General features: G+C 44.5%; 1 protein-coding gene across 7 annotated transcripts in view; it reads left to right on the top strand.

The window, feature by feature from the left end:
• Positions 1 to 11,079, top strand: part of nfic (nuclear factor I/C) — a 152,780-nt gene that overhangs the window by 111,447 nt on the left and 30,254 nt on the right. For 4 of the 7 annotated variants that reach the window (XM_034180193.1, XM_034180194.1, XM_034180195.1 and 1 more), the window contains exon 11: positions 6,951 to 7,134. The exons of the other annotated variants lie outside the window; for them this stretch is intronic. In XM_034180193.1, coding sequence (XP_034036084.1) covers positions 6,951 to 7,134 — 184 coding nt within the window. The remainder of the gene's footprint in view (positions 1 to 6,950; positions 7,135 to 11,079) is intronic. 7 annotated transcript variants of the gene reach the window in all.

Genomic DNA, 11,079 nt, shown 5'->3' with positions numbered 1-11,079 from the left:
GGGATAAGAAAAGTGTCCAAAATATCAACGTAAACTTGTGCATTTATTGATGATGTAATGACAGCCATCTCCCCAGTGCCTTTACCTGACATGCAGCCCCATATCATCAATGACTGTGGAAATTTACATGTTCTCTTCAGGCAGTCATCTTTAGAAATCTCATTGGAACGGCACCAAACAAAAGTTCCAGCATCATCACATTGCCCAATGCAGATTCGAGATTCATCACTGAATATGACTTTCATCCAGTCATCCACAGTCCACGATTGCTTTTCCTTAGCCCATTGTAACCTTGTTTTTTTCTGTTTAGGTGTTAATGATGGCTTTCGTTTAGCTTTTCTGTATGTAAATCCCATTTCCTTTAGGCGGTTTCTTACAGTTTGGTCACAGACGTTGACTCCAGTTTCCTCCCATTCGTTCCTCATTTGTTTTGTTGTGCATTTTCGATTTTTGAGACATATTGCTTTAAGTTTTCTGTTTTGACGTTTTGATGTCTTCCTTGGTCTACCAGTATGTTTGCCTTTAACAACATTCCCATGTTGTTTGTATTTGGTCCAGAGTTTAGACACAGCTGACTGTGAACAACCAACGTCTTTTGCAACATTGCGTGATGATTTACCCTCTTTTAAGAGTTTGATAATCCTCTCCTTTGTTTCAATTGACATCTCTCGTGTTGGAGCCATGATTCATGTCAGTCCACTTGGTGCAACAGCTCTCCAAGGTGTGATCACTCCTTTTGAGATGCAGACTGACGAGCAGATCTGATTTGATGCAGGTGTTAGTTTTGGGGATGAAAATTTACAGAGTGATTCCATAATTTATTCCTCAGAATTGAGTGAGTCCATAATTTTTGCCAGGGGTTGTAGGATCAAATAAGCAGGTTGTGCTTTTTGTAGACATTACAAGTTTCGTCAGCACGCCTAGTGAGATACTCTCAAATTCTGTAAATCTAGGTCATACCTCAGTAATGGTGCCCACCTCAATGGCAGGGTGTAGTGGCTGGGTTAAGGCATGCTGGGATACATTTACCCTAATGTCTTGTATTTTTTTCTCAGAGTAATCCAAGAAATCTTGTGCTGTAAAAGGAGAGCAAACTACAAGTGGTTGTCCATGTATAAGTGTTGCCACCGTGTCAAACAAGAACTTTGAGTTATGCTTGTTTTTGTTGATCAAATCAGAGTAATAGCTCCGCTTTGTAGCCAGTTATTCATGCTTATTGTCACAGACTGAGCTGTGACGCTTACGCAGTCAATAGCGGGAGGGGCAGCAATTAGTTGGTAGCTAGCAACTATGCTGCATGGACGTTGACTGTGTTTCACAGGTCATCCAGCTGTATGTATTGTTTTCATTCTCCTGGTTCATTATTTATTGTCAGTAATCATCATTGCCATAAGTTTTATTCAGTATTGTGACTAAGACTGCAGGGAAAGGCCTACCGGCATCTCTTATGTTGCAAAGTGTTTGTTTTCATCGCGTTTTAAAACGTGTATTTTATACCGTTGCTCATTACCAAAGTTTATTTGCTTTGGTGATCTTTAAAACACTGGTAAAACATTTCTGTAATAGTTTAAGCTTACTCACCAGGGTTGTTGGTATGCGGGTGCTTCCTTGGTTGGGGTAAACTGAGTGAATGGTCCATTCAGTGTAAATACCGGGGTTGAGTGGAGTGAACTATTTTAGACAGGGGTGTTTTATTTGGTCATGTTCATATTTCATTTTATTATATTTAGAGGGAGTTTTGGTTAAAGGAAATGGTGGTGGGTGTTTATATATTTTGTGGGTATTTCTTTGGGTTGTTATTTTGTGTTTATGTTATTGTTCTTAGTTGATTGATTTATTTTGTGAATGGAATTTACCTGTGGGAGGGGCTGTTGCTTTTTAAAGGGCTCAGAGCCTCAGTTGAAGAGAGGAGATCGGAGGGGAAGGTTGTGTTTCAGTGAACGTGTATGTAAGTAGTGGCCCAGAGTCTTTGATAGATATAGTCTGGCACTCTTGCTTATTTGTTTTGATGTACATCTTGGGATGCACTGTAAATATCTGCATTTTTGGAAGAAGAAAAAATAAAAGAAACGTTTTTGGTTGGGGAAACTGTCTCTTGGCCACTCCGTCGCCGGTCATCCTGTTACATGTGGTGTCAGAAGTGGGATAGCGGAGTGAGACGGAGAGAAGACCAATTAAAACAGCTGATAAGATGGCTACCAGGAAGAAGGCTACTGAAGGCAAGGAAGATGGAGCAATAGGGGGTGCTATTGAGACGGGAGTGTCTACTCCACAGCTTGCCACAATAGATATAGCCATCGATCGACTTGCCATGATGTTCCAGTCGTTTATGGAAGTGCAGCGTGCCAGAGATGAGCGAATGGAGAGAGATGCATCTGAGCAAGCCCAGGAGGTCAAGGTTCTGACGCATCAGGTGACGCAGCTACAGCTGGACGACGGCTCTTGACCACGATTGACCTATGCAAGGGGTATTGGCAAGTGCCATTGGCTGAGGACAGCAGGAAGCTGACTGCCTTTAGGACACCTTTTGGCCATTACCAATTTACGGTGCTCCCTTTTGGGTTGCATGGAGCGCCTGCAACGTTCCAGAGGTTGATGGACAGGCTTCTCAGGGGGACTGAGGGCTTTGCCGCCGCCTACCTGGATGATATTTGTGTATACAGCTCCTCGTGGGAGGAGCATTTGCAACATTTGCAACTGGTCCTCTCCTTGGTGAAGGAGGCGGGCCTGACCATCCATCCTGGAAAGTGTATGCTGGCCAGGGAAGAGACGGCGTATCTTGGTTACATGTTGGGCCGGGGTGTCATTCGGCCTCAAGTTGGGAAAGTTGAGGCCATTAAGGTTGTTGAGCGCCCTGCCACCAAGAAGCAAGTGCGCTCCTTTTTGGGCTTGGTTGGGTGGTATAGACGTTTTATACCCAACTTTTCGGAGAGGGCGGTCCCACTGACTGAGCTCATACGTACTAGCCAGCCTAACAGGGTGGTATGGACTGAAGAGTGTGAGGCGGCGTTTCAGGGTTTGAAGGACTCCTTGTGTAGGGAGCCGGTGCTGCTCAGCCCGGACTTCAGCAAGACTTTCACTGTTCAAACTGATGCCTCAGAGCGGGGCCTTGGTGCGGTGTTGTTGCAGGAGGAAGATGGACATTGGCGACCTGTGGCTTACATCAGCCGCAAACTGTTGCCGCGGGAGTGTAACTACTCCACAGTTGAGAAAGAATGCCTTGCTATTAAGTGGGCATTGGACTCTCTTAAATACTATTTGTTGGGGAGGAAATTTATTTTAGAGACTGACCATAGGGCATTGTCTTGGTTAGGGCGCATGAAGGATACCAACTCCAGGATCACTAGGTGGTTCCTGGCTGTACAGCCATTCGATTTTGAAGTGCGGTACAGGTCGGGGAGGTTGAATACTACTGCAGATTTCCTTTCTAGGGCGTCGTGGTGGCATCCTTAGAAGGGGGGGGAAATGTCACAGACTGAGCTGTGACGCTTACGCAGTCAATAGCGGGAGGGGCAGCAATTAGTTGGTAGCTAGCAACTATGCTGCATGGACGTTGACTGTGTTTCACAGGTCATCCAGCTGTATGTATTGTTTTCATTCTCCTGGTTCATTATTTATTGTCAGTAATCATCATTGCCATAAGTTTTATTCAGTATTGTGACTAAGACTGCAGGGAAAGGCCTACCGGCATCTCTTATGTTGCAAAGTGTTTGTTTTCATCGCGTTTTAAAACGTGTATTTTATACCGTTGCTCATTACCAAAGTTTATTTGCTTTGGTGATCTTTAAAACACTGGTAAAACATTTCTGTAATAGTTTAAGCTTACTCACCAGGGTTGTTGGTATGCGGGTGCTTCCTTGGTTGGGGTAAACTGAGTGAATGGTCCATTCAGTGTAAATACCGGGGTTGAGTGGAGTGAACTATTTTAGACAGGGGTGTTTTATTTGGTCATGTTCATATTTCATTTTATTATATTTAGAGGGAGTTTTGGTTAAAGGAAATGGTGGTGGGTGTTTATATATTTTGTGGGTATTTCTTTGGGTTGTTATTTTGTGTTTATGTTATTGTTCTTAGTTGATTGATTTATTTTGTGAATGGAATTTACCTGTGGGAGGGGCTGTTGCTTTTTAAAGGGCTCAGAGCCTCAGTTGAAGAGAGGAGATCGGAGGGGAAGGTTGTGTTTCAGTGAACGTGTATGTAAGTAGTGGCCCAGAGTCTTTGATAGATATAGTCTGGCACTCTTGCTTATTTGTTTTGATGTACATCTTGGGATGCACTGTAAATATCTGCATTTTTGGAAGAAGAAAAAATAAAAGAAACGTTTTTGGTTGGGGAAACTGTCTCTTGGCCACTCCGTCGCCGGTCATCCTGTTACACTTATAATCTAAGATAGCATCACACCACGCCAGGTGGAATACTTTTAATTTTGAACTACGCTATTTCCGTTTGAGTCCTTATGCTTGAGGTCACGCAGGTAATCATTAAACCAAGGTGACTGTGTTTTGGGGGAGCACGGTTTTAACACAGGTGGCACAATCATGTCGGGTTTAGTTTTGAGCACTGAGTTTAAACTATCCACAAGACTGTCTACTGATTTGCCAAATGTGAATCTAAGACATCAGGCTGTCTAGCTTCAAGATCAGCCGTAGCTGAGGAGTTGATGCATCGCTGCAGTGATAAATAAGGTTGTTGTTCCACTAAACACGGCAGCGAAACTGTAAACCTAATAAGTGAGTGGTCAGAGACCACTGATGCAAGAGGCATGATATCAATATTCGTGACAGCAATACCACATGTGAGAACCAAATCCAGGGTATTTCCACTCCTGTGCGTCGAGTGCTGAATGCATTGCTGAAATCCTAATGCATCCACAATTTCTATAAATGATTTGCAGAGGGGATCAGAAGGCTTATTTATATGAATGTTAAAGTCACCAATAATCAGAATGTTACCTGCACTCGTTGACAAGTTAGAGATGAATGCACCAAATTCATCTCAGAATTCAAATTATGGGCCAGGGGCCTATATACAGTGATAAAGTAATATGGCTGATTATTATTGGCAATACGTAATATCCTGAGGAGAGCGGATAATCAGATGTTCAAATGAGTTATATTTGTGAACCCAACAGCTAATAAGCTAAACCTAGATTTATAAATAAGAGCAACACCACCACCTTCCTTTGCATCATGAGGGATGTGACTAAATGTGTACACCGGTGGGCAGGCCTCATTTAAAGGAAGGACAGCTGTAGGTTTAAACCAGGTTTCACATAACCCAATCATATCTAAGTGATGATCCATAATTAGATCATTAATCAAAAGTGATTTTGAGGACAGTGATCTTATGTTAATGAGACCCAGACTAAGAACCTCAGTGGGGTTGACAGTTGAACTGTTTGGGTTTAGGGGTGGTTCCAAAGTAGCATATATAAGGTGCCTGGAAGTAGGTTTAGGTTTGAGACATTCCACGCGAGTTGTGGGTCACAGACACGAAATCTTTGATATTGCTGGAACAACCATTGGGCCATCCTCAATTTCAACGTCATCCAATGTAGTAATGGGTATTAAGGTTGCAAAGCATATCCCGCTATGATTTTATGGACATGTCTACGGAAGCAGGCCACAGTCTCAACTTGTTGAATTTCCCTCCCTGGCAGATAAACTGCACTATCACCATAGTGAATTTTCTGCACTGATTTCCCCACTAAGCTCATGGATTCCACACCCACATTTGTCATGAACCTTGCAGGGTCTCTAATCACCTGTTCTGTGGCCTGCTGTAAAATCGTAATATTACATTGTCTGTAAAGCACTATCTATGTTCGCAGACAAGATGGCGGCACCTTTCCCAGTAGGGCGAAGGCCATCTGGCATCAGCAAGCCACGTCAGCCCCAGAACGTAGGCCAGTTATCAATAAAACTAAAGCCTTGCTGTTGAGAGAGTAAGAGTGTTAGCCATTCCTAAGATTTACACAGGAGTAAAACAATGACCTAAAATTCACAGCAGTTACACTGAAAAACTAACAGAAATATTAGACTGAGTCGACCTCGCTAACGTAAGCTAACTGCTAGCAAAGATAGCGAAAGCTAACTGATAGCGAACGCTAACTGATAGCGAAAGCTAACTGCTAGCGAAAGCTAATGGCTAGTGATTCACAATTGGACTGTCGTTAAATAAAATTCAGGTTAGATACACGTCAACACCAAAAAAGTGTTAAACAGCAATAAAAGAAACGTATACAGCCGGGGTTGTCTGCATGCTAGGTTGCCGTTCGGGACCCAAAGCGGTTCCGGTACTGGTCCAGGCTCCAGGATGTGGACCTGGACGATCATATGGATTAGGTGTTTAGAGCAACTGAAAGTTGGACGTGCCTACCTCTGTACTGTCACCTGTTTCCTTGAAGCCAGAGATAAGTGGAGATTATTTTCTTGGAATTTGTCATGAAGAAGGCAATGGCTGATGTGCTGGTAGACAGTGACATCTAGTGTTCAACTGTGTGCTAAACACATGAAGCCACCTGAATCAATGGAAAAAAAAAAAGACCAAATTCCAAATGCTTGTGTGTATGCGAGTTCTACTTTACTTAGGATGAAAACATTTTGTTCACTTTTTAACCATCACTAGTGCTTAACCAACTGACTGAACCACCTTTATTTATTTCGCTGGTCAGAGTTGTAGTCCAGATCTCCAGAATGCTCTTCTGAACTCACAAATGCTCATTTGGAAGAAAAGTTACATGAAATTACAATACTTACGGTTTTATATTTCCATCTGAAAAGGAATTGAGATGACTCCAAACCTTTGGCGACATCGTGAAATGATTGTTTTTCTGAGCTAGACTGACTGACGTATGTGTGAGGTTGTGGCTGCATCCTGGCACATGGGGTGTTAGTGACAGAGGGCGCTGGGAGAATATTAGTTTCTTTGGTTATCTCTTAATTTTCCAGTTAAATGGCAGCAACCAAGTTAAAGTGCCCAGTCATTACATCTCCTCTCAGATGTTGGCACCCGCTGGACCGGCACCCTCTCTCACATCATCTCCATCATCCCTCCCGAGGTCTGCGCTGCCTGCAGAGTCCAAGGCCACCACCGCCTCCACCGAGGGAGGAACAAACTCACCCACATCACCCAGTAAGTCAACAAATTTCCACTTATTGTGTAGCTGTTTGGTAGACATTATTTACACAAGAGTTGAGACTGGAATGTATGAATTTTTGCGTCCTCAGTCCACATTATGCTTCTGCAGAGGCACCCATAGATATCGTCACAATCCTGTGCAGACAGCGTACTTATGGTTGAGGACAGAATTGATAACATGTTCACCTCCCAATTCTCAGTGAGCCGAACAACAGACCAAACTGGGAGATGTTTCAGAAAAGACCCAGGCTCATTGTACGGCCCAGGTCAGTAGATCGCAGCCGAGGAGCACGGGGTGGTACGGTACTCAGGATATCAGTTCTCTGTCTGGGATGATGCCTTCAGCGGGCACGCAGGCTTGTAGTCGATGCGATCAGTATACAGATGAGCAATCCACAGAGCAACAGTCCTTCAGGTGGGAGCAACAAGGACTCATCCAAATGTATGCGCAAAGGTCAGAACAACAGAGTCCAATCATACAAGCACGTCCAATATCCAACAGACAAAATTCATTGTTCAACAAAAAGGCAACAGGATCAGACTCAACCAATCAGTTTCACAAGAAATCAACAGAACAAGAAGCCACACAATCAAAGAAGAACTGTGGAAACACAAGAGAATGAAGAATAAACCCGGCGATATCAGGACCATAGTGACAGATGATAAAACACAGAAATAGGGAGATGTGGAGGCAAACAAACAGAGTAGAAGAATACGAGAGAGAGAAAACAAAGAAACAGAAGGGAGAATACAAAGACCCGAACGGAGGAGCAGTGGGACAATACGAGAACCGTAATGAACACCCAGAGGAGAAACGTGCACACGGAGAAATAATGCGGACAGAAAACAAAAGGGACAATAAACTGGGATGAGTATCAGTCGTGCACAAGCATGCCCCATGACAGTACCCCCGGCTCTACGGAACGTCACTGAATGTTCCAGCTATGTCAGGGTGGATGCAGGAGAAATTACAGATGAGAGACTTATCAATGATTTAGACACCAGTTCCTGTTAGTAGTCTTCGGGACCGTAGCCTCCCCAGTACAAGAGGAACTGTCCAACATGGCCCTCATGACTCACGGCCAAAAAGTGTTGTCCACTGAACGACTGAGCACCATCCACTATCCTGCGCTGGGGGGAACTGAGATGTGACAACACAAAGGAGTGGAGGCTATGGGCATAACACAGAAGAGGTGAAACATGACACACATACACAAAGGCCTTGGTAAAGACAGGTGACACACAGTGGGATCCAGAACATTAGCTACCAGAAATGGATTCACAAACAGTGGTGCTAGTTTAGAGCAGGGGACATATGAGGGTAGGTCCTGTGTGGAGAGCCACACCTAATGCCCCACTTGGTACAGAAGGTACATGCCGATTGGCTTCCCGTCGATACACATGGGAGGATCTTTGCAGGACCAGCTGTGCTCGCCACCACACGAGGTGACAGTGATGCAGATGGAATCAAAACTCCCCTCTCCACATAAGGGAAAAGTCGGTTGCCGTCAGTACAAGCAGCAATGGGGACATGTTGGTATCTGACACAGGAAGCGCATTATGCATATATTCAATCCAAACAATATCGTCAGCCCACAGAGACACCTGTGCAGATACCAGGCATTGCAGAATTGATTACAATTCCTGCTTTTACTTTTCAGTTTGGCTGTTGAACTGAGGATGATAACCCAGTATCAAACTAACAGTAGTGCCCATCAGCCTGCTGAACTCCTGCCAGATATCTTACATGAACTGAAGGCTACAGTCAGAAACAATGTCTGATGGGACTCCATGCAGGTGGATGAAGTGCTGGACCAGCTCTGTCCTTGGGGGATGGGAGTTTAAGCAGTATGAAATGTGTTATTTTGGAAAAGCAAGTGACTTATCTTATCAGAATAAGATGCAGCTTCCCTTTGGAGAGTGGCAACCCAGTAATGAATCCCACCAGGAGGTGGAACTAAGTGCATTTAGGAATTGGGAGGCGCTGGAGGAACTCAGCTGGAGTCCATGTGGAACTCCTTAGCACAAATGGTATGGGCTTTGACTTAAGCTGTCACATCCAGGGACATGGTGGGCCACCAAACTTACTTGTGGTTCAGACCTTTGGTTTGAGTCGCTCTGGGGTGACAGGCCAATTTAGAATCATGATCCTACCATAGGGCCTGTGAGTATAGTGGGCTGAGGATTAATAGCCAGTGAAGCAGGCACCCAGCAGCAACCTGTACACCCTGACGTGCCCATCTCACCACCTGCTCAGTCTTCCAAACCACTGCAACCAGGGTACAAGTGCAAGGTAGGATTGTGTTCCTCTCAGTGGGGGACTAATCCTAAGTAAATTGCCAGGACAAGGCATCAGCCATGCAATTCTGACACCTAGGCCAGGAAGCTAGTGTGAAGTTGAATCTGATAAAGAACAATCCCCACCATGCCTGACAGGGGTTGAGGGAACTTGACTGCTATAATATATATATATATATATATATATATATATATAATAACTACTAACTAATATAATAATTACTAATATATATATAATAACTCCCAGTTCCCCACATCATAATTATGTTCTGCTGGAAATGATGTCTGGGAGAAGAATACACAGGGATGGACCTTATTGTCCCTGATAGAATACTGAGGTATTGACCTCCATCACAAAGTGGAGGGATGATCCAGCATGGTGAGGACAGGGACAGTGGTGAACCAAACCTTTACCTGAAATTTGGTCTCACAGGTGTTAATGTGTGCAGCGACGTCACTGCACAGCTGTAACTGGATGAACACCTATATATTAATTAGATAAACTGTCAACAACTGATTGTCTCGTAATCTGTGGAACACTGTTCTAACATGAGTGACGTGTTCAAAATTTCATCAAGGTAGACAAAAACAAATACTCAACATGCCATAGAGGGTGGCATTTATCAAAGCCTGTAAGACCACTGGAGTGTTTGATAGGCTGAAAAGGCATTCTTCCACTCCTTGCCCTCTCTGATGCAGATCAGAAGATAGGTGTTTATTAGATGCAGTTTAGTGAAAATCCTGGGTCCCAGGGCCTCCAGGTGATGACAGTGAATACAGCCGACCCCTGGCAGGTATTGCCCCAGGTAGAGGGTCTGTAGTGCAATCCTACAGCCAATGGGGTGGAAGGGCTGGGGCCCTGTTTTTGCTAAAGACCACCTGCAAATCCAAATACTCCTCTGGGACTCCGGAGAGGTCCATAGGCTCTACTTCCAGCTCCTGGGACTTCATTTGTAAAAACACTTCATACAATCTGCTCTGCTTTTCATAGACAAAGGCAATATTTGTTCCAGAAGACCATCCAATGAGAGGATCATGAGATTTGTGCCAAATATAACCTAACACAGCAGGATTTACGGCCGAGGTGATAATGTGAAACTATAAACGTTGATGGTGTTTATCTGCCATTTGTACCTTGATTGGTGTAGTCTTGTGGGTGATGACCAAGACCAGCCAGCCGTACAGAGCAGTAGCCCCAAGTGGCTTTCTTTGGGTCTCCAGGGGAATTTGCAGCCATGCGGATAGCTGTTGGTCCATAAAATTGTCATCAGCCACTGAATTGATGAACCTGTTGAGATCCAGCTGGGTGGCACTGGATGAGAAATGAGCAGGACACTGTGGGCATTGGATAGACTGGGTGGTGGTTTGGTTTGTGTGTCCTCCATTCAATGGTGAGCCAACCCTTTTGTTGGACAACCTGCACCAAAGTGTCCTGCCACACCACAGTGGATGCAGAAACCCATGCTCACGCAGCGCTGCCATTCCTCAGGTGTCAGTCCGGGAGGGCTAATCTGCATGGGTTCCACTGTGGATGAGAGAGTGAGTGTGGAGCAGTGGCGATCATGGAGATGTGTTCTGGGGGGTTGAGCTGCTGGGGTGTGTCCCGGTGTCATGTGCAGCAGTTCCATTTTACGCTGGTGA

Source organism: Thalassophryne amazonica, chromosome 10 (genome assembly GCF_902500255.1).
Source record: "Thalassophryne amazonica chromosome 10, fThaAma1.1, whole genome shotgun sequence".
NCBI lineage: Eukaryota > Metazoa > Chordata > Actinopteri > Batrachoidiformes > Batrachoididae > Thalassophryne > Thalassophryne amazonica.
Note: the sequence above shows the minus strand (reverse complement) of the source record. Positions and strands in the feature narration are given on the sequence as shown.